The 24551-nt window shown below is 35.5% G+C and overlaps 2 protein-coding genes across 2 annotated transcripts; one reads left to right on the top strand and one right to left on the bottom strand.

Moving 5' to 3' along the window:
- Positions 1-2446: 2446 nt before the first annotated feature.
- Positions 2447-3813, bottom strand: Tssk (Testis-specific serine/threonine kinase). The gene has a single exon (XM_028180892.2). The coding sequence runs from the start codon at positions 3515-3517 to the stop codon at positions 2477-2479; it is 1041 nt and encodes a 346-aa protein (XP_028036693.1). The 5' UTR covers positions 3518-3813; the 3' UTR covers positions 2447-2476.
- Positions 3814-6320: 2507 nt separating this feature from the next.
- On the top strand, positions 6321-24211 carry Sec10 (Exocyst complex component Sec10). The gene is made up of 14 exons (XM_028180860.2): positions 6321-6476; positions 6564-6695; positions 7614-7721; positions 8584-8781; positions 9188-9436; positions 9541-9758; positions 10341-10568; positions 11223-11382; positions 12360-12503; positions 13413-13501; positions 15171-15360; positions 16096-16252; positions 20443-20615; positions 23998-24211. The coding sequence occupies exons 1-14, from the start codon at positions 6444-6446 to the stop codon at positions 24091-24093; spliced, it is 2175 nt and encodes a 724-aa protein (XP_028036661.2). The 5' UTR covers positions 6321-6443; the 3' UTR covers positions 24094-24211.
- The last annotated feature ends 340 nt before the right edge of the window (positions 24212-24551 follow it).

Below are 24551 nucleotides of genomic sequence, written 5' to 3'. Positions count from 1 at the left end.
CTAAGCACCTATTGCACAGGATTTAGTTCACGGAGTTCACCTCTAGAGTTTTGCGGAAGCAGTAGTTTAATTATTTATTGCTATGTAAGTACCATACGGCCTTGAGGGAAACTCTAAGTACTTTTTAGAATTTTCTTCTACTATTCAAGGTAAGCACGTAAGTGGAGAAGAAATATCATATTCATACAATGGAGTCATACCTGCTTTTACTCCGCACTACTACCTTAATGTTGCGGTAAGAATTGTAAATGTGTTTTTATAAACATTTAATACTAGATGCTATTATAATATATAGCTGTTTGTTTGTATGTTTGTAACGTTTACGATGGCGTTTCAACGATTGAAATGAACGAGCTACACACGGCCTTGGTCTGAAATTGTTACTGGAACTCCACCAGCCCCGATAACTAAGGTCCAAGTCTCAATTGTACTGTACAACGGCTGTCCCACCCTTTCAGCCGATATACATGACTTCTGTGCAAAAATGCATTTTTAGGTTAATTTTTATACTAATTTTAAAACTATTTCGTAGCCTTCAAGAGCAGATGTGGAGCAACAGTTTACATATCTCAGAGTTGAGTACATAAGTCCTGTATCGAGAGTCAACATAACATACGACGCACCCAATTTGACCATCATGTTCAAAGTCAAGTTTCCCTTCTTAGACATACCCATAGGGATCATTGGTTATTCAATGATGATTAACAAAGAAAAAGTACAGACTACTTCTGCAAATACTTTTCTTACGAACATGAATATTATAATAAACTAATAAATAATTCTAATTTGAGTTATAATTTTATTTTTAAAAATCACACAAACTACGGTGGATACTCGCGAGCAGGTTCCTACCTCTTCGTATTTTCCGACAACGATTTTTCTGAGTACCGAATCCTTGAATTTTTGTCTCTCCAATGCTCAGGGATGTTGCGATATGTTTTCTTGTAGAAAACCTGTAAATTGATACGTTGCGGCGTCGGTTGAATCAGCTGGCTTACAACTTCAGAAATCTGTCCTATTATAAATCGACTATTAAAATCTGTGGATTCGACTGATACAAGCAATATCGCGCCAATTGCACTCTTGATATTGACCAAAAAACATCTCTTTCATCTATCTATAAAAAAAAGACACTGGAGAGAGAATATGTATAAGGTATGTTAAAATATTAAATTTTAATTGTATATTTAACACCATGTCTGATTATACTGCGAAGTGCTGCAGTAGTGAGTTACGGTGTTTGATGGCAGGACACCCTTTATCTAATGCGATTCTTTAGAGCTCGACCTCACAATGTTTTAAATATTTTCAATTGTCCTTGGACATAAATTCTAAAGGTGAGAATATCACCATTTAATAATATTATATAAATAAAAATTAAGCGCTAAACGTTGGTAAGCGCATCACTTGGGAACTGCTGGATCGATTTAACTCTTTTTTATAATACGCTTTTATTAGCTTCAGACTTATGTATGTTTGTAACGGAATTTTTGAACAAGATTTTGACCCCTTTAAAACGTCGGATTAACTCTAAATTTGGTATGCTTATTAAGGAACGATGAAAATTCAATAAAAAAAAATTGCAGAAAAAAATTAAAAAAAAATTAAATTGAACTAAAAATGACAAAATAAATAATAGTTTAAAAAAACCAACAAAATACGCTTTTATAGAACATCCAACTAAAAAATAAAAAAGCTCTTTTTTACAATCAAATAATTTTTTTTTACATAATTTTTAATTCAAATTTATTAAAACTTATTTTCTATTTTTTTGTTTTTTAGTTGGATTTTCTATAAAAGCGTATTTTGTTAGTTTTTTAAACTATTATTTATTTAATCTATATACCTATATATAAATGAATTTCTGTTCGTTAGTCTCGCTTAAACTCGAGAATGCCTGGACCGATTTGGCTAATTTTGGTCTTGAATTATTTGTGGAAGTCCAGAGAAGGTTTAAAAGATAGATAATTAAGAAAATGCTCGGAATTAAATAAAAATAATAATTTTGTTTTTCCTTTGATGTGTCCCCCGTCAGACGGATTCCGTTTGTTTGTTTTAAGTTTATTTTATACAAAAGCGATTGAGGCACTACGAAGTCGGCCGGGTCAGCTAGTTCTTAAATAATTTTATCAGATGATAATGATGGATACAAAACGATATATTTATTAATATGTGGACAAATTGCTATTCGTTCTAGCGATTATTTTGCATTTTAAAATTTACCATCTACTCATGGAAATAATTTTAGGTACGGTGACCATCGTTCAAACCATAAAATTAGATTATAATCACATAATATGATACTACTACTTGATGTTTAAGTTTACTAAATCAAACAAGTTGTCTTGTTTATTATAAAATTTATTTCTACTGACGACTAACAACAGTTAAGTCGTCATTTGTAAAATATATATATGTATAAAAAATTTCTAAGTTTGTTGTCCAAATAAAAAAATGATTGTATACTTGTCCACTTTTAATCGCGAGAGCGCATGTTGATGTCGTCATGGCGCTCTCTCTCTGTCTCCCGATGGTCACCGGAGACTCGCACACCGGCTGAAGTGCCTGCCTCATCGTGGTCACGCTTGCCGGGCGAATGCGGCGCCGATGGAGCAGACTGTACTAGTCGCCCCATTAAGCTCGCACTTTTATCTTTCCTAGGTCTCGTCCATTCATGGGAGAGTACACGGTCAAGTGTCAATCGCAATGTAATATCGGGTTCGAGGATATGACGAACGATCGACTTGGCTGCTGGCGATACTGAATCTCGGATCCTAGATCTAAAAACCCAATTACGTGACATTTGATCTTTCAAAAGTTTACGCAGATTCGTATCATCAAAAGGCATAGAGCCATTCAGCATTATAAACAATATAATCCCGAGAGACCAAACATCAGCTAATTTAGGATTGTATGGGGTCCCGCTAACGACTTCCGGTGCAGCATATGCTGCTGAACCACAATACGTTTGGCTGAGGACACGACGATTTTCGCCATCGGTACAAAATCTGGCGAATCCGAAATCCGCTAGCTTGACATTAAAACGTCGTGATAACAATATGTTTTCGCATTTAAGGTCACGATGAGCGATGTTCTTACTATGAAGGTATTGCAAGCCGCTTGCCATCTGTCTGAACCATAGCTTAGCCTGGTTTTCTGGCACGACTCCGTTTCTTTTTATGAAATCCAATAGATCACCGTTATCAGCATATCTCATAAATATAAATACTCTGGGTCCTCTCTGCAGGATACTGTGTACCTGAATAATATGTGGGTTTTCGATTTTAGTTAAAATTTCTAGCTCACGAGGGAAAAACTTTTCTAAAAAATCACGCGGCGCTTTCTCTTTGTCGAATATTTTACAAGCGAGGTGCATCCGCTTCGGGCTAGAGCCATCGCAGTACTCCGCCAAGTGAACCGTGGCGTACGAGCCTTGTCCGATTTTCTTGCCGATGAGATAGCCTCGTTGTTCCAAGGCATTTACTTCCGAACTTCGAGGGCTGAGGCGATCAGCCATTGAGCTCTATCGTCTTTATCCTTACCCGTTTACGATACATTGGACATTTCACTACTCACTTATGACCAACGTTTCAGATATCTCTACTGTCAAAATTATTATAAATTCTACTTTTGTACGCGGCTCTCATAAAGAGAGGAAACGTTATTTATAAAACTGTTTTGTCCACAGTAAGCACGAAAATTTGTTAAATATTACGACATCACAAAGAATTTGGACATAAAAAACGCATTCACTACATAAAATCTTCCGAAAAGACGTTTCTGCTACATTTATGACTTTATCTTTTGTTTTTAAATTTGGAAAACTAAAAAGTATTTGTATGGCATGAAAATTTGAGAAAGTTTTATAATCCATTTTTATCTCATGCACGACTTTATATATTTGGCTTTATTTTTTAAATCTTTTTAATAATTATAATCGGTGACTATACACACACAAACGAACACAGACCAATGTAACATGGGAACCAGAAACATACACAATACCCATACTTAGATTTTAGTACCTATACACTTATAACGTTAATACGTAGAATTGACTGAGTCGGTGGGGCGGACTAGTACGCGCCCCTGACTGTTACGCCCAGGGACGTCGGTTCGTTCCCGCATCGGGAAAACATTCGTGTGATGAACAGGTTTACTTGGTCCTCGTCTGGGTTCTAATTATTAATATTTATAGATATTTGTTTAAAAAACGTATATCAGTCTCTGGTTCCAATAGTACAGTGAACCCTAATTTGAGACCGGATGACCGTGCGTGACTTATTTCCGTTTATTTCATTTCAATACGTTACCTACGTTTAAGTTATCACACGAATGTTTGTGCACTTAAGGGTGATCATTTGTTTAATTAATTATAAATAAACAAAAGACGAACAAACGACGAACAAATAATAATAATAAAAAAAATGCGGAAATCAAAAAAGGGGGGCTAAATTCATTGAGCCGATTTGCCTGTATGGGTAAAAAGCGACTCAAATGAAAAGGCTGTAGGTAGGTAATACAAAATTAATCGTTAATTTTTTTTATGGGATTTTATGACCTATTAACTGAGGCCTTTAAGTCATGTCTTATTATTTATATTCATATTTTTATGAAAAATGATAATATGGAGTGAAATGAAATGGTATGAAGATGATTAATTTGAGACAATAATCAACGGGGATGAAATTAAATGAAATGAAATTAAATGAAATGGGATGAAATATAATCTCAGTAAAATGGTGGTCTTTACTAATATTTTTTCAGTGGACTTTTTGGAGGATCCCGAGAAGTTACGTCCAGCGGTTTTGTTTCATTTTCCAACATTTGTGCACTTTCACAGATATTAAGCAGTTAATAAACCACCATTAACGGCCGTCTGATGTAGTGGTAAGTGACATGGTCACTACACTAGGGGGTCGCGGGTTCGAATCCCGCCAATGGGAGATATTTGTATGATAAATATAAATGTCTTTTGCAGGGTTATGGATGTATATTAAAATATTGAATATATGTATGTGTATAATTAAAAATCTTACATTTATATCCGTTATCTAGTACCTGTAACACAAGTTCTTTACGAACTTATCACGGGACCAGTTAACGTGGCGTGATTGTTAGTAAATATTTATTTATTGGAACGACACTTTTTAGATCCATCATTCTGACCAATCAACGTGTAGGCGCTTATCGCGTGACATTGCTCGTATCCGATTGGTCCGCGTAATCAGTACAGTTTCTCGAGATAGCGTTTCAACAATAGTAATTTAGTTCATAGTATTGTTTTTTTCTTCTTCATAATGCCGTAATTTATTATTATAACAAAAAAACAAAAATACAATTCCTTCACTAATTCATCGAAAGGAACTTCGTTCCATCCGGGTGTCCCTTGACACCTCTGAAGTTTTTTTATTTATTTATTATTACACATTTAAACCCGAAGAAACACTAAATAGACTCGATAGATTAGATAAAATTCGATCATGTTTCTCATTTCCGCAAAGAACTTAAATGGCTCCCTATACGCCTTCGTAGGAATACTCGAATATTATGTCTCCTATTCAATATCCTACATAAGCCCACTTCTCCCTTATATTTACGTGAGCGATTCTCTTTCATTCGTTCTCCTGATGCTCCCTGCAGGTCCAACCAACGTTCTGTTTTGTTATTCCCTTCCCACAAAACCAATTTCTATTCTCACTCCTTCACTGTGCACGCGGTCAGACTGTGGAATTCGTTGCCGGCTGACATCCGAGTTTGCAAGTCTGTTTCTGTTTTTAAATACAAGGTCAAACAATTTTATCTCTCATCAACCGAATGATCATGGTTCTATACTCTTCGCATATACGAGTGTTACTGTGTTACTTATAATATTTGCTATGTGTATGTGCTATAATTCTCATGTTGTATTTGTTATTTTAGTTATGTGTTATTTGTTCTACACACACATCACTTTTTATTATTATTCTCATTATCCTCTCGCAGGTCTGCTGGAAGAGATTTCTCAAAGAAATAAGCAGTGCCTTTGTACATAATTTTCCTATTACTCTGTACTGTGTCTTGTTTTCTGTGTGTACATAAATAAATAAATAAAATAAAAAATAAAATAATAGACAAAATATAACAAATCACACAACCTCACTCCTCGCGTTCCCGCCTAAAAGTCATTAATCGTTAACATTGGTACCACAGATTAATATTAGTACAACTAATTTAATAATCTATGGTAGAAAGGCCGTATGGGCTTAGATCCCATTGCCTTTCCTAATAAGGAAAAATTGTACCAAAAAAAAATCTATGGTACAATGGTAGGCGTTTGCATAGTTATTACAATAGACAACAAAGTGTTTGTATTGGTAAGGTTTTAGCCAGACACTTCAAAAAACTTCTAATTGGCGTAAAAACAGTAAAAAACGCTAGTGAAATTAAAATTGTATTTCAAGATGATGAACCAATATATGAGAGAATTAGAACAGGTACGTATTTGTTGATCTATAAACCAGTGTAACTGAATATTTATGTAGACAGTAGATATCAGTTTCTTTTTTATTTTTTATTTTCAGGATCCTTTTGATCCTGATGAATTTGTGGAGAGAATGGTGCGACGTAGCATGCAGGAATCCCGTCTCAAAGATGACCAGTTCGACCCTGAAATGATACATGATATATTTACACAAGCCATACAAGATTTAAAGGTGAGTTCTGTGATAATTGTGTGGAGTTAATCTAAATTTAATAATTCTTGTATATTATTATTGGGTTTGTTACATACTTTAATTGCTTAAATTTTTATTACATGTTTGATTGCCTCAATGTTGAATTTATACTGAAGTTAGTTAGCTTAAGCCTGCTTTTTGTATCATTAAAAGTTTTCAAAGATAATATGAATGCCTTCTTAAAACAAATATCTCATTAATAGTTTCTGGGCTAGACCTTCTTAAAAAAATAAAAATAAAGTTTTAAATTTCCCATTTCAATTGTCTTCTTTAATTTTCTGAAATAATTAACTTTATTAAATAAGTAATTAATAAAAAAAAAATGCTAAGTAAAAATGATTCTAGTCTTACTTTTTCAAACTACTTTGGGGGGAGTGCTGGTTACTTGTGGAGACTACTTGCATCCTTAAATTCGTGGCAGAAGAAAAATTTATTCAATTGTTCTTAGTGGCACCAAATACATATGCATTTGTAGTTACGAGCTATAATTTTGAGCTCTTGTTAACTTTTGTTTTTATGGATAATAATACAAACTCATTCTTATTTAGAATGATATGATGCATTTTTTTTACTATATCGACGCTTGAAAGGCGAACATGACTAAGCGACAATAACTGCTTTGTACATAAATGATAGGCAATAACCAGATTCGATACGCAAAAAAGATATATTTCTAGGTCTATTAAAATCATTTCATTCCTACAGCTCCTAGCTAGATTCTACTACAGCTAGATTCGTTAAAATAAATTTTGTTTTCAGGTATTTCAACTTTAAATTAGTCTACTGTAAAGATCACGCATTGTCGCTTAGTCACGTTTGCCTTTCAAGCGTCGATATGATCTCAGGACACAGTGTTAAAAAACAAAGGAAACCTCTAAAGATTTAAATTATTATCAGGTTCTTCAAGAGAGGCAAGAAAGAAAATGTGCTAGACTGGAACAGGCAGTACAGGAAGAAGAAAAACTATATGGTGCTAAGCTATCAGAAATCATGGATCAACACTTGGTATGTAATCATATTACAGGCTACCATGCGTTCAACCCTCAAAAAGAATTAACTGAAAAGCAAATTATAATTCTTAGACAAACTTCTCTGAGATCGATTATGATGGCTACTGACAGTATTGCTTGTTATAAGAATCACTAGGTTATTTGCATATCCCACACTAAATGTTGTTTGTATAGTTTACCTGTAAAGATGTTGTTTCCATAAATTAATAAAGCAGCTCTATTTTTAAGCAGCTTACAATTATTGTGTTGTATGTAAGTAAGTATATTCTAAGTTTATTCACGGCTTTAAGTAGATTTTTAAATCTGTCGATTATATTCTATTAAGTATTCCATCAAGATTTTTCCTGAATAACTGACTCAATTTCATATTCACTTACTGCAGTCATGATATCCATTTGTCTGAACATCTTTTTGTAAGGAAGTGTAACTATTCTTGACTCGTTAACATACTAAACTACTTGCTGCATTCTATTTGAACATAATATATCTTGATGGCTTTGAATGATGTATTCCAATGATCATGCCACTTTATTTTTTATTTAATGAGATGTTATAAGTCCTACAGTAGAAATTTATAATTTATTAAACATTTTATGGCTAATTAAAATAGATTCAACTAAAAACTGTTTAATAATAGGTTGGTAGGCAGCGGCTTGGCTCTGCCTCTGGCATTGCTGAAGTCCATGTGCGACGGTAACCACTCACCATCAGGTGGGCCGTGTGATCGTCTGCCTACAAGGGCAAGTTTTTTTTTTTATATAATCATTTGTTCAATGATAAAATAACTTTCTTTGAATTGTGAAAGATAAAAAAGAGATAATAATAATAATTGTGCAACATTCTTAATTTTCTTACAGCATTGTGTGGGGGTGTTTAGTTCATTGGACGAACGTATGTCTCGTTGTGGCGGACGTGCGCTAAATGTAGGGGAAAAACTGGGAGCAGCACGAGCACCAAGAGCCAGAGCTGCAGCAGCAAGGGACCTTCTTTCACATTTAACACATTTCCTAAGCCCAGGTCCAGTTATAGTGGATCTATTTAGTGATCCCAACAAGGTAGTTCCTCTCAATATGTTAATCTTTTTAATTCCAATACAGATAGCCTAATTCAGTAACATTGTCACTAACAACGAAGGTTAAAGACATTGCACATGTGTTCTTCTTCATTATGCAACTACCGTTTTGTGCATGCAGTGCATAACTTTAGCAAGAACTAGGAAATTATTAATTGTGATATTTTTTGAAAAGAACTATTCCATCTGCAATTATTAAACTCCGGTCAATTTTTCCTGTGCAATAGGTATTGAACTTCAAAATTAAATATAATCTAAATAAATACTACATTTTTTAAGCCTTGAAGTAATGTGAAAACAAGATTAAAATATAAAACTATAGGTATTGCTGTATAAATTATACAAGAGAGGTATACTAAATATTACAGTATCCTTTTATTTGATTACAGCTCAATGAAGCAGCAGACGTTATTCAAAAGTTACATACAATAGCTCAAGAACTGCCACCAGAGAAATTTGAAATAGCCAAAAAGAAAATAGAAGCTAAATATGACGAGATTGAAAGAACTTTAATTGATGAATTTGGAAAAGCTCAAAATCATGGGAATATGGTTAAAATGAAAGAGATTGCTAACATCATGACCAACTTCAAGGGCTACTCTCAGTGCATTGATGCATACATTGAAACCAGCCAAATGGTGGGTTTACTTTACATTGCATAGTAAATTGATTTTCTAATATAAAATATCCAATACAAGATTTTATTAACTGAACTGAATAAAAAAATGTTTTTCTTTTTCAGAATGCTCTTTTAGGCAAAGACATATTTTCAGCCGTTCTGCCACTGTGTAAGAAAAATTATAATATTATTTGTAACGTGTTTCCCAATCCTGATCAAGTGATGAGCAAATTTGTACTAAACATTTTCCATTTGAAACTACAAAAATATATACAGACTAAGCTGGCTGACAAAAATGATGTTGAAAAATATTTGAAAAACTTGTATGATATGTACAACAGGTGAGTTAGAAAGACTTACCTTAAAATACGTATTTTAGGAGAAAAACACTGTGTGAATTATCATATCGTATGTCGTATCACTCTTGTCAGAGCGGTCGTGGTCGTCATCCAGTATCATTGTTGTGGGCAGATGTTATGCGCCTCACGAGAAATTACCACTCCTCGCGGTTTGTGGTGACCCTGGTACACTCATGCAAACAGCTACCAACTGCCGACTTGATCTGGTCGGTCCATCGCATGGGCAACCTTATTATTGAATTATGGTGAACGTAATATGCTGAAAATGACATTTCCCAATTTCCTTCTGTGGAAAATTCCTATATGACTTTTTACGATACACATGGATAGAAAAGAAGACATGAGTGCATGAAGGGGATATGATGCAATTCATTAATTTTGAGAAAACGGGCAACAAACTTTCGTTACTTGTACTTTTTCTACGTACATAACACCTTCATCACATGCAATTTCTAAAAAATAGCCTTTAAATCCGTAGTTTTAAGGTCTAATACGGTTTATAGGCACATAACACCTTCGTTCAACTCATGTCTTCAGATGTAAGCTATTTATCAATTTTTTTAGTACACAACGTGTATGTGACGAGCTGGTGAACGCTAGTTTCGTGTCAGCTGATTGCAACAGCAGCACCGGCGACCTGCGACGCGAGGCCCTCGTCAACGGAGCCCTGGCCGGCGCCAACGACGGATACGCCGCCATGGAGGCCAGGCGTCTCAAGGCGATCTTGTCGAACGACTTAAACTCTTACTATGCAGAGAAACAACACGTTAAGAAGCAGATACAAGGTGGCGGGTAAACGATCTTTTTTTTTTTATTGCTTAGATGGTTGGACGAGCTCACAGCTCACCTGGTGTTAAGTGGTTACTGGAGCCCATAGACATCTACGATGTTAATGCGCCACCCACCTTGTGATATAAGTTATAAGGTCTCGGTATAGTTGCAACGGCTGCCCCACCCTTCAAACCGAAACGCATTACTGCTTCACGGCGGAAATAGGCGGGGTGGTGGTACCTACCCGTGCGGACTCAAGAGGTCCTACCACCAGTAAAAAAATCATTCATTTCCTAGATAGTTACTTTGTTTATATACGTCACCGACTAGACAATATACCGGTGACCGTCCGAAGCCGTCGCTTGCGACGAAGGATTCGGCGAGTGAATTAACCCACAGACACAGCCCATTGAGTTTCTCGCCGGATCTTCTCAGTGGGTCGCGTTTCCGATCCCGTAGTAGATTCTGTGAAGCACTACTCCTGCCAAAGCTAGTGTTAGCAACATCCTCAGGTTAGAGGTCCGTGAGCCCACCTATTCGCTCGGTGACGCTGGCATAACCTCTCAAGGCTACCGGCTTACGTAGGAAAAACTTGAAGAAATAATCGAAATATTTGAAAAGCACACGAGAAATACATACACTAATGACTTGTCCATTTTTATGTTCGGTTTTTAGTTTCCAAGAACTGAGGCGCGATTTGCAGGCTGTAATCGGAACCCGAGCCAATATAAACATAGCCCAGATTGAGAATTATGGCGGAGAAACGTTTCTCAGTGAACAATTAGTTCAGAAAATGCTCAACGATGCTAAAACGTCTTTTCTTAGATGTAAAACGGTTAGTTATTACTATAATATATACACTTGACTGCCCCTCCAGTATTTCCAAAGTCTTGATGTTGTCATTTTTTAATAAAATTTAGAAATCATTTGGTGATGTGACCGTTTTCATTACAAAAGTTATTTGTGGGGAACGACAACAAAGAAAAGATCTTCCACTGAGCAGATGTTGTAATTTTTTTTTCTTGAAGTTGTCTTTGTATAGCATAATTAGGTTTTTGCAGAATTTGTTTATATCAGTCACAGATACCGCTGCAACTAAGTTCACATCTTATTCTGATTACAATTAGCGCCATTGTGGATATTTATTATAATATTGTTTAATGTTCCTGTTAACTATTGTAACAAATAGTGTTCTATACTACCTGTCACAGTCGAAGATAAACAACTGTCTTTCTTTATTTAGATTATTTATAATAGATTTTCCTTAGATTTACGTAAAATAGTGGTCCCGCAGTAGTCGAAATTATAAGTTTAAACGTTATTAGGGTCTATTGTCAAACACTATTATTTCTATAATAAAATCACAGATTTCGCCAAAACTACAGTATAGATAAATAATATTAAAGACAAACAATATTAATCTATTCTCAATTTGACCCACAATAACAAAAGTTTAACAATTGACAATAAACAAAGAGTATATTTGTATGTGTTGTGTCAAATACATACTAGTGTGCGTAATGTTTTTTTTATTTATTGATTTAATGTATTTATAGCCGACTTAACCTAATAGGTGTATGGCTACAATAAAGAATAAATAAAAATGTATTTATTATGCATTATTTAAAAAAAATATTAGCATTCTGCACTCCTCTATATTCTCTTTAAGTGTGGGAAATTTCATACTCCTCCGTCCGCGCAATTTTCGTAAAAAGGGATACAAAGTTTATTCATCACATATTAATATATAGATGAACTAGCAGTTTGTGTTACAAAAACCAACAAAAAATATTTTGATAATTTTGTTTCCAGCTGTGTACGCCCAATGAGTTGCCGCACACAGCCATGACTCTACTGGAGGTGGTCACGCAACATTTACTGATAGAACACGTTGATTATGCATTGGATTTGGGTCTGCAGTCTATACCTATCGCGGAAGGCAAGTCGCCACCTCAGGTTCGTAGATTTTTTTCATTCTGGCAGCAAAGTGTTCATGATGAATAAATAATAGTTTGAGTCTTTATTGTCATTACTTAAAGTATGGTTTTGGTTGAGTTATAACATTATTATATATTCATTATATTAGATCCATAGACTTGGAATTTAGTGATCACTGGTGTCTGTAAATATAATAATAATAACAATAATAATAAAGCTTTATTTAATTCCATGCATAGTATACATTAAACGATAACAATTGGTAAATTTTTAATGCTTAATTATAAATTTTTGGTGTTTGATTATTATTTGTTTTAATTTTCCATTACCTAATTATTCAATGCATGGACCCCGTTCGGGTAAAAGTCTCCCCCAAGGAATGCCATCCTTCTCTGTCCTTAGTTCTGTCCATAGAGTCTTTTTATTTGGCCAATGTAGTAGAAGGTATATTCGTCGTCTTTGATTATCTGTTCTCCTAGGCGGCGAACTTCGCTCAAACCTATTATATCATGCTTAATATCTTCTAGTGCAGCTTTGAGCTCAACAGAAGACAATGATCTTACGTTGAGGGTGCAAATGTATTCGGCATTTTTCATTTTGACAATTGTTCTTGGGGGGTTTTGGTCGAACTCTCCCGCGGTGACCGGCCGTATTGGGAGATTATGGGTTGGAGGAGGGTCCGATTTTGATTGCTATGCTGTGTTGTAGTCTGATGACCTCGATTGGGGGTGTCTGTAAATACCACAACTTAAACGCCTCAGCTGTCTTTGACTCATGACTGTGATGTTTCAATTGAATTAAAGTAACGGTTTTACAGAGTAGAAGGCCTTGTTGATTGTTGATATACTCTTTTCCATTAAATAAATGCAGAGAACAATAAATAATAACAACTGTTTCATTTATTTTTAATAAATAATTTAATTTCAGATATATTTCTTTGATACTGTAAAACAAGCTAATGTAATTGTGAGAATGTTCGAGGAACATTTCCAGGAGTCGATCTTACCTTGTATAAGGTTAGTGTTTTGTAAAGATTGATTGTAATATATCAAATGAATTGTATTATGCTTATGTTCTATATTACTTTGAGTGTTGATCATTAGTGGCAAGCACATACCATTGATAGTTATATAGCAAGTATGATGCTGAACCAGCGCCCATATTACAATTAAATCAACAACTGATCGATTTCACACAACATTTATTTATTTGCTCAAAATCATGTTTAAATCTTATTTGAAAAATATTTTTTTGTCAAATTTGATAAGAGCATTTTTTTTTATTGCCCTTGCAGGCAGACGAGCATACGGCCCACCTGATGGTGAGTGGTTACCGTTGCCCATGGACTTCAGCAATGCCAGGGGCAGAGCCAAGCCGCTGTCTAATACGATGAGTATTCAGGAAGTTCATGTTTCTTGAACCCGCTGTCTAAACGGAAGAGTCAATGCGTCGAACGAGGTCGTTGACTTCGGGTGTTTACTGTTTTTAAGTGTTATACATTGCGTGCAATACAGAGGGTCAGGATTCTCCTGTCGTCCCAGTCACCTGGGTTCGGCGCAACATGTTTTCTCTTTCCATACTCCTCTATATTTTTTTTTATTGCTTAGATGGGTGGACGAGCTCACAGCCTATCTGGTGTTAAGTGGTTACCGGAGCCCATAGATATCTACAACGTAAATGCCGCCACCCACCTTGAGATATGAGTTCTAATTTCTCAGTATAGTTACAATAGCTGCCCACCCTTCAAACCGAAACGTATTACTGCTTCCCGGCAGAAATAGACAGTGGTGGTACCTACGCGCGCGGACTCACAAGAGGTCCTACCACCAGTAAATATCATTATACCATATATCGATATACCATTTCTTGGCTCACTCCCCTCTTACGCATATCGTCTTTCACGCAATCCATCCATTTTATTTCTTAAGTCTACCTCTTCCTCTGATGTCTTCATAAAATATTTCAGTTTCCCTTCTATATCGATAGAGAGCATAGCACCCTTAGAGAGCATAATTGACTATAACAACATGACACTAATGATTCAATTACTAATTTTCTTGAGAACAATGGTCATCAGTCATCAGACTAGATCGTATTATTGCCTTGTGGGAGATATGTAAGAGGTGGTTGTATGCACATGGGCTCACACTACATCATTCCAGAACTGAAAATTTGATGTAAATAAATATGTAGTAGTTTAAAAAAACTAACATGGTATCAGTAGTTATAAATATTTTATGAACAGATATGAGTAGAAGGGTTATTTTGATAATATATTATCCTGAAAAGCAACCCACGCTTTTTTACAATATCATTTTTTCTTACACTTTTTTAATTCAAATTTATTAAAATTTATTTTCTAATTTTTAGTGGGATTTTCTATAAAAGCGTATTTTGTTAGTTTTTTTAAACTATTATTTATTTTTCATTTTTTTGTTAATAAAAAATACACGAGTTAAAAATCTAAAAATTTTTTAGTTAAATTTCAATTTTTTCATTTTTTTTTAAAATATTTATTTGTTATCGGTCCTTAATAAATATACCAAACTTCGAGTTAATCCGACGTTTTGACGGGAGGTCAAAATCATGTTCAAAGATTCCGTTACATACTAACATACATACGTTTGAAGCTAATAAAAGCGTATCAAAATGGGTTCACGTTATAAAAAAAACTATAAATTACAGCTCATCGTCGAAACAAACCGAATGTTTACACAAGAAGACCGCTATAATGGACCAACTCGAGAGCAAACTTGACGCTGGCTTGGAACGAGCTATATCAGCTATAGTGAGCTGGGTGAAGCTGCATCTACAGACCGAACAAAAGAAGACTGACTTCAAACCGGAAGGGGACATCGATACTATAGCGTCACCAGTAAGATTAATTATTAAAACCCTTCGGACAACGTCGCTAACTTATGTATGTATAGGTCGGCAAATTCGTTTGTGGGGCACTGTTATGGTTTACGGGCGACGAAATATATTAAAAAAAACTTAACTAATATTCAAGTTATATTTAAATTAAAATAATCTTGCGATTATTTAACACTTTTTACTGACTGTTTTTTTATTTATTAATTTAACTGTAGTCATACGATGGAGTTTGAATTATGCTAATAACACGTCGTGGCCTGAAGGATAAAACGTCCGGTGCATTCGTGTCGAGCATTGCACCGGTGCTCGAATCTCAGGCGGGTACCAATTTTTCTAATGAAATACGTACTCAACAAATGTTCACGATTGACTTCCACGGTGAAGGAATAAATAATATCGTGCAATAAAAATTAAACCCGCAAAAGTATAATTTGCGCGGTTAGGTACCACCACCCTGCCTATTTCTGCCGTGAAGCAGTTATGCGTTTCGGTTTGAAGGGTGGGGCAGCCGTTGTAACTATACTGAGACCTTAGAACTTATATCTCAAGGTGGGTGGCGCATTTACGTTGTAAATATCTATGGGCTCCACTAACCACTTAACACCAGGAAGCTGTGAGCTCGTCCACCCATCAACGCAAAAAAAAAAACAAAAATGTTGCAAGACCATATTCACTTTTTCATGCGTTTTTCCAACACCATATATAAAACAATTAAAAATCTAATTATCTTCCGCAGGCTTGCCTAGCAGTGGTGTCCTATTTGAATTCGGTAATGGATAAAATACACGATGGTTTGGAGGATGACAATAGAAATTCCATCTCGTTGGAGCTGGCCGTGAGACTGCACAGGGTTATATACGAACACCTGCACAACTTCCAGTTTAATTCGGCAGGTATGGTTCTTGTGATTCCACTGTGACTGCGAATGGATTGATTGTGGTGTTTTCTTATTTTTGTTTGAAGCTGCTTTCAGACTACGCTATACTATAGTGTCATCTATATTTATACTAATATATAAATATACTTGAGGGAGGCCTTTACCCAATCCGGGGTTCTTTCTAACTAAAGTTTACAACAACTGTTTCATTACAAAAATCTCTTTTGCATCCTAAATATTAATACATACATTTATATTTATTATTAATTTTAAACTTTGTAAAAGCAAGAAATAAATGACTTATTGTTATATTATTATTATCTTCTCTATATATAAAAATGAATTGCTGTTCGTTAGTCTCGCTAAAACTCGGAACGGCTGAACCGATTTGGCTAATTTTGGTCTTGAATTATTCGTAGAAGTCCAGAGAAGGTTTGAAAGGTAGATAAATATGAAAATGCTCGGAATTAAATAAAAATAACAATTTTGTTTTCCCTTTGATGTCCCCCCGTCGGACGGATTCCTTTTGTTTGTTTTAAGTTTATTTTATACAACAGTTTAGGTATTTTATTTATCGATTGAGGCACTACGAAGTCTGCCGCGTCAGCCAGTCTACTTATATTTATTTAAAATCTTATTCATTACTTGACTTGAAACTCGGTATCCATGTAGAAAATACATGTACTTAATGGATAGACTAATATTTATATGAGTGTTAGACTCCCTAATAATAATGACAGTAAATAATAATGTTAATTTTAAATGCCCAGCGAAGCAGGCGAGTACGGCTAGTATAGTATATAGCAGCCTATACTTAGTCAATAATATATGGTAGAGTACAATGTGAACGTGTCCATAACAATGTATGGTGTGCGATGCTGTTGTGTTATGAGCTATATACTATATGCTATTATATTATAGTTTAGTCTGAAAGCGGCTTTACTGTCTGTTAAAACAACATGTTCTAAAAAGTATAGCTCGGTGTTGCCAATTATCGTACTCAAGGCTATCGGCTCCTTTTCAGCAAATAATCACGTTGAGTTGAAAATGGAGTCGTGGTACTTAACTAATTAAAACGTAAATCAAGGTAGGACGTGTTACCGGTGGTAGGACGTCTTGTGAGTCCGCACGGGTAGGTACCGCCGCCCTGCCTATTTCTGCCGTGAAGCAGTAATGCGTTTCGGTTTGAAGGGTGGGGCAGCCGTTGTAACTATACTGAGACCTTACAACTCTTGTCGTAAGGTGTGTGGCGGCATTTACGTTGTAGATGTCTTTGGGCTCCGGTAACTACTTAACATCAGATGTATCATGAGTTCATCGACCCATCTAAGCAAAAAAAACAAACTGCTCCTTTCTCCTCCTCCTCCAAAGTCTAGATTACCCAAGAATCTAAATGCAATTAAAGCTATCAAACATACATTCGAATAACGAATCTACATCTTCATACAGATGCGATGTTGAATTGATTAAAAAAAAAAAAAACATGCCTTTAATAGTTTGCACTCATCGCAAAGTTGATTGAATGATTCATCTATTTGCCACCGCAGTCATTGTCATGAGGCATCTCATATCATTACATAATAATCATTTCCTTAATTTTCTCGTTAGGGTTGCCGAAACGTTTTATTTGTTTACAAGAATTTTACTTACTTATTACTTTGTATGTTCTTTTTTTTTATTTTTTTTTTATTGCTTAGGTGGTTGGACGAGCTCACAGCCCACCTGGTGTTAAGTGGTTACTGGAACCCATAGACATCTACAACGTAAATGCGCCACCCACCTTGAGATATAAGCTCTAAGGTCTCAGTATAGTTACAACGGCTACCCCACCCTTCGAACCGAAACGCATTACTGCTGCACGACGGAAAAAGGCGGGGTGGTGGTACCTACCTGTGCGGACTCCCAAGGGGTCCTACCACCAGTAATTACGCAAATTATAATTTTGCGGGTTTGATTTTTATTACACGATGTTATTCCTTCACCGTGGAAGTCAATCGTGAACATTTGTTGAGTACGTATTTCATTAGAAAAATTAGTACCCGCCTGCGGGATTCGAACACCTGTGCATCGCTACACACGAATGCACCGGACGTCATATCCTTTAGGCCACGACGACTTCAAAATTTTAGTTTTACTAAAAAAATATACATATAAATTCGGATTTTACATGTTCTATTTATTTCACGGTAGTTAGCTTGCCATGAGCAATATAAAGCACAAAAAAGCTACCTAAATTCAACATAATCTTGATTACTATTAACTTTTAATCGCCAACGAATGTCTTTGAGTTTGTGCACACGTTATATGATGTTAGTTTATATGTGGACGATATTATAGCATTCTGAAATCCCGAAAATATCCAGGCCGAGCTACCACATTAACCACTAATAATTGATCATTTATTTGGAAATGAATAAGTTTACGCCCAGTAAATCAACCCGCAAAAAGAGTAAAAAAGCAGGATACTGTTAACCGAAACATAATATTTACATACAGTATAATAAATGTTCACTACGTGACTTTATATTTCGTGAGCGAGAAATGTATTAAAAAAGTTACTGCCAGACACCCGCCCTCTCGAAAACACATTAAAATAAGACTGACCTAAAAAGGTCTTAGTTCATCCATACTACCTGGAGCCACTGCGGTCATCCACAGTGAGTTTCCAGAGGTCTTTTTTGCCACCTACCATCCGGCTATGGAATGAGCTCCCTTCCACGGTGTTTCCCGAGCGCTATGACATGTCCTTCTTCAAACGAGGCCTGTGGAGAGTATTAAACGGTAGGCAGCGGCTTGACTCTGCCCCTGGCATTGCTGAAGTCCATGGGCGACGGTAACTACTCACCATCAGGTGGGCCGTATGCTCGTCTGCCTACAAGGGCAATACAAAAAAAAAAGGTTACGGACGGGGTCATAAAATCACTTAAAAAAAAATTCGACTCCACAGGATATCACACTCCATTCTAATTTTTATTTTATTTAGGAAATGCGAATAGTAATAATTTATTAAACTGTTCATTAATGACATCGCGTTAATAATCAACTTGTTAATACTTCGATTTCATATTGTATACAAAACTACTCACACGAATTTTCACAGTTCATTGCGCTAACCTTTAACCATCCTAACTTTATAAAAGCAAAGTGATTTGTCAAGAAGAGATACTAGGCGCTTAGTAATAAAGCTTCCGTTTTCCCTATCCGCTCACAAGACTGTACAACTCATAATTTTTAAAAAACGATTGTTATTAATATCATAGAGATCACATCGAGTGGTAAAAGGCTATTATTTATTTGGCTTAAGTGACTTTTTACTTAGTACGCGACGTTTATCTTTGCAATTAAAGTTGCGATTTATTTTATACTAGAATCATCAACAGTTCGATGTTTTTAATTAAAGTTCAATTAAGTTTACTCCATCGAAATAGCTGAAGTAGTATTTTTTTTGTTATGGTATTTTTTCTAAATTTTTAACTTGAAACGTGCAAAAATATCGCTTAAACCAATTAGTCTTTCACCTCTCGACATAAATACTGTCGAAATATGTTCGTAAGTATTATTTTAAACGATAAACTAGTACATACAAAATGTACATCTGTGATAAAAACCGATTTCATTAAAATACGCGTACGCCATCTGTCGTACGTTTATTAACATGCCTCAAATACTATATATATTTAGAATGCTGATGACATCCTATAGCCGGAAATTACATACTCGATCCTGTAGTACCATCCTCCGAATGGTAAACAGCCGACGTCGCCCTTAACACGTCATTACGGATCCTCCCGATCCATTAACGCTTAACGCTGCTTTTAGGTACCTCAAGCACCGATCACCGTCCTCGCCGAACCCGTCGCTTGCGACGAGGGGCTCGACGAGCATATTAACCCATAGACACAGCCTACTGAGTTTCTCGCCGGATCTTCTCAGTGGATCGCGTTTCCGATCCGGTGGTAGATTCTGTGAAGCGCTGCTCTTGCTAAGGCCAGTGTTAGCAACACTCCGGTATGAGCCCCGTGAGCTCACCTACACATCAAGGCGAAGCTGAAATACCCTCTTAAGGCTATCAGCGTAGATAGAAAAAAGAGGCGTCTATAGCTCACAAACAAATCTTAATTTTTGTTATTATTATTAGATGCGAATTTTTCAATTAGGGACCATACGCTCTTGAATTTAAGGTTCAATTTTATCAAAACTGTGCAGGTGCTATGATAGCGATATGCGACGTGAAGGAGTACAGGTCGGCCGTGTGCGGGCGCGGCTCGAGGGCGGCTCCGGCTCCGGCCCACGGACTGTTCGATGCTCTGCACGCGCTCTGCAATCTGCTGCTCGTCAAACCGGAGAACCTGCATCAGGTCTGCGAGGGAGAGACCCTGGTCTGTATATTTCAAATGAGTATTCTTTTTTTTTTAGCTTCGTAAGGTGGACGAGCTCACAGCCTATCGGGTGTTAAGTAATTCCTGGAGCCCATGGACATCTACAACGTAAATGCCGCTACCCACCGGGGTGGTGGCATTCGGCTTATAACATTCATACTAAACCCTGCCAACGGCTCCAAAAAGAGCCGCAGCTGTGAAAAAAACCTTGAGAGAATTCAGAGCGCGTCCTTCTAATTAATAATATTTGAAAAACGTTGTACTATTAAATGGTCTTGTAGCTTTATATCTGTGTATATATATATTATATGGAATACTTCAGAATTAATAAACAATAAGACTTAATTAATAATAGTCTGAAAGTGGTACCTGTGACAGAGAAGCTGAGAAGTGCGCGCTTGGGATGGTATGGACATGTGATGAGACGAAATGAAAATGAGGTTGGTAAGAAAATGTTAACTATGAATGTGGAAGGATATAGAGGAAGGGGTAGACCTAAGAAGAAATTGATGGATTGTTTGAAAGACGATATGTGTAAGAGGGGAGTGAGCGAAGAAATGGTATATGATAGAAGAGTATGGGAGGAGAAAACATGTTGCGCCAACCCCAGGTAACTGGGAGAAGGGCAGGATATTTGATGATGATGAAAATAATACTTAATTCCGTTTTCTGTGATATAATAAGATATAACAACATTTAAAGGCCTTAATTTCTTTTAAAATTAATTTAAAAAAATATACTATGCACTAAAGAACTTTCTTTTTATTCAATGACAGACAGATGAGTGATTCAGTCTAAGAAAAATCTTTTTTAAAACTAAAGAGTTTTAAATAATAAAGGTTTTTCTTTGCATTTATTATAAATAAAACATTACTGTAATTCTAATTTTAAATAATAATATATTTACTTGCTATCTTTGTACAGTATTATTATGTCCTCTTCCACTGTCTCGTTAAAACGAATGAATTCATTTTGTACAATAAGAATATTACAATATCTATACAACGGTGGCACGTTTCTGATGTCCTTGAATAGTAAAACTATGGTAATAAAAAGACACTTTAATGCTGAGTATCTGTTTGGAACACTTGACTTAAAATTTACGTGTAATATATATACACTAGCGACCCGCCCTCGCTCCGCTTCGGAAACATTAAAACACACAACAAAATTATGTTCATCAGGGACAATGTCGGCTTCTAATGGAAAAATAATTTTTCAAATCGGTCCAGTAGTTTCGGAGCCTATTAGAAACAAACAAACAAACAAATCTTTCCTCTTTATAATATTAAGTATAGATATATAAATAAGACAAAATGGTTAAGTAAAGTAGCGGTAGGCAGCGGCTTGGCTCTGCCCCCGGCATTGCTGAAGTCCATGGGCGACGGTAAGCACTCACCATCAGGTGGGCCGCATGCTCGTCTGCCTACAAGGGCAATAAAAAAAAATAACATTTTCTTTTATGCTGCCTTAGTGTTATTGATATTTTGTTTCAAAGATACGTCAGTTTTTTTTTCTTACATATAACAGAAAGAGTATCTAATTAATACGTTATATACATATAAGTTTTGATGCTTATTTTTTAGACCTTATCTTAATTCTTTTATAAGACTATTACGTGGATTTTATGTTTTTATTAACTTTGCAAACGCAGTGTGATCTAATTTTTTTATTATTGCGTTATTTGTGTGAACCATCTCATAGCCCACTATAGTTTCAATGGTTAGCAGAGTCCGTGGGCATCACAAAGCCGCCATTCACCTTGAGATATTTGATTGGAATCTCAATCGTATTTAATAACGGCTATCGTGTCCTTAAAGCCGGAATGCGTGACTCATTCGTGAGAGAATAAGACTGAATAGGATAGGTAGCAATAACCACTGCGGGCTTCAAGTTCATTCTGCCATTCAAGATCAAACCTTCATGATCACTCTGTAAGGCTCAGACTGTTTTGTCTCCTCTAATCGTGTTTGAAGCTGGATTACTTAGAACAGTGCCATCCTAGGTTATATACGCCAGGGTTACATGATGACTTCGGCAGTTTCACATACCATTTCCACGAGATTCGCCACAAAAATAAATAAATAAAAGTCACAGAAACCGATTTTTTTTAAATTAAATGTGTCTGAATGAACGATCTTATTCGATCTAGACCACATCAGAAAATCAAAATTTGGCACGGCTCATACGTAACTCAAGTAAATGCTTTATACCTTTCAAACTTCATGGTAAAGAAAAAAGATATTTTTCCAACTCGGTTTGCGTGAAAGAGACAGACAGCATTCTATCTCGATTTCAAAAACTTTAATCGCCTGCATCTCAAAATTTTAACAGCTGATTTAAATAATTTATTTAAAACACGTACAATAAATAGACTATAGATAAGTACTACCTAAACTGTTTGGTTGTAACAAACAAAAACAGTCATCTTACCGATTGACTTTGCAATTGTAATTTCACTGTTACTCTCTACGTAGGTACTCCAAATACGGATTAAGAAAATGATATGTCGCTTTGATTTAACAACAATGATCATAATTGATGTTGTAATTTGATCAAAATGTAATTACAGACGAAAAAATAGAAATTTTAAATTAATGTGTATTTTTAATGATACATTTATATTACTCTTAAGTAATTTCTCTGATTTGATATTATTTTTTCGTATTGTAATCCGTATCGTGATCTAAATTCATGTTTAATTTTGATCTCAGTTTATAGTTTTTTGTATAATTGAATAAACTAGAGGTCCCGCAGTAGTCGAAATTCGACTATAATTAATTGAAATTGAAAGTTTGTACACTATTATGATTGTATTTTATACTTCTATAATCACAAGTTTCGCCAAGACTACGCTATAAAAAATATTAACAAAGACAAACAATATTTAATCTATTCTCAATTTGACTACAGACGCCAAGAACAACAGTTTGACAATATATAGTATGCATGCGTGTGTGCGTCAAATACATGGTATGTAGTAATGTAATGTTTTCTTTATTGATTTAATGTATCTTTTATGCATTATATTAAAAAAATATTAGCATTGTGCACTTCTTCTCTATATTCTCTATAAGTGTGGAAAATTTCATACTCCTCCGTCCGCGCAATTTTCGTAAAAGGGGATACAAAGTTTTTCCTTCACGTATTAATATATAGATAAATATAAATATAAGTCCCTATATAAAGTTTAATCCAAACTTTTTATCCGCCCTCGACGTCAACAAGCCTATCCATTGTAGATTAGTGTATAATTTTGATCGTACGTTTATTGATACTCGTATATTTGGCCTCAAATGACGTCACATAAAACGATGTTGCATAGAGCCGATTCCGGTGTAATAATATTGGTGTGTTATATAACATTGATTTTTTCTTACAGGCGGAGTTCGATCATTCGATTCTGTTGAGCTTTATACAACTCCGAGCGGATTACAAGAGTCACAAGCTATCCACCTTCCTCAAGGGACTGTCTTAAGCTTTTCCTTAAGTTTCTCTTCATGTTATGTAAACTATATAATATTAGTATTATAAAAAATATATTATAAGCAAATATTTATTCTACTAATAAGTAATAGAATTATTGTTGAATGTTACCGATTTTTATTTCTCATTTGGATGTTTTCCCAATTACCAGTTACCCAATTAACGAAGCGATAGCACAATGAACTATACAGATTATTATAATATAAAAATTAAACGTTGTTTTATCTGGGTTGCTTTCGAAATGCGAACTATTAGAACCATTTCTAATAACGCTGGCGCAACACGCACGATGTGCGCCGATGATGTTTTTATTAAGCACAAGTACTTCGATACCGGTGGGTCCGTATCGCCGGTAATGCTTGCACAGCGCCTTATCAGCGGTATCTGTACGACATGGCTCCACTACGTCCATTCATAAGTCCGCCCCACCACCGCGGCGCCGCGACCGTG

Source organism: Bombyx mandarina, chromosome 25 (assembly GCF_030267445.1).
Source record: "Bombyx mandarina strain Sakado chromosome 25, ASM3026744v2".
Taxonomy (NCBI): domain Eukaryota; kingdom Metazoa; phylum Arthropoda; class Insecta; order Lepidoptera; family Bombycidae; genus Bombyx; species Bombyx mandarina.
The sequence above is the reverse complement of the archived record's forward strand: the minus strand, read 5'-3'. Positions and strand labels throughout refer to the sequence as shown.

Coding starts and splice junctions, on each gene's coding strand:
- Tssk (XM_028180892.2), bottom strand. CDS start 3,517: ATGGCTGATCGCCTCAGCCCTCGAAGTTCGGAAGTAAATGCCTTGGAA.
- Sec10 (XM_028180860.2), top strand. CDS start 6,444: ATGATGAACCAATATATGAGAGAATTAGAACAG. Junction 7,722..8,583: donor AAATCATGGATCAACACTTG/GTATGTAATCAT, acceptor ATTTTCTTACAG/CATTGTGTGGGGGTGTTTAG. Junction 8,782..9,187: donor TATTTAGTGATCCCAACAAG/GTAGTTCCTCTC, acceptor ATTTGATTACAG/CTCAATGAAGCAGCAGACGT.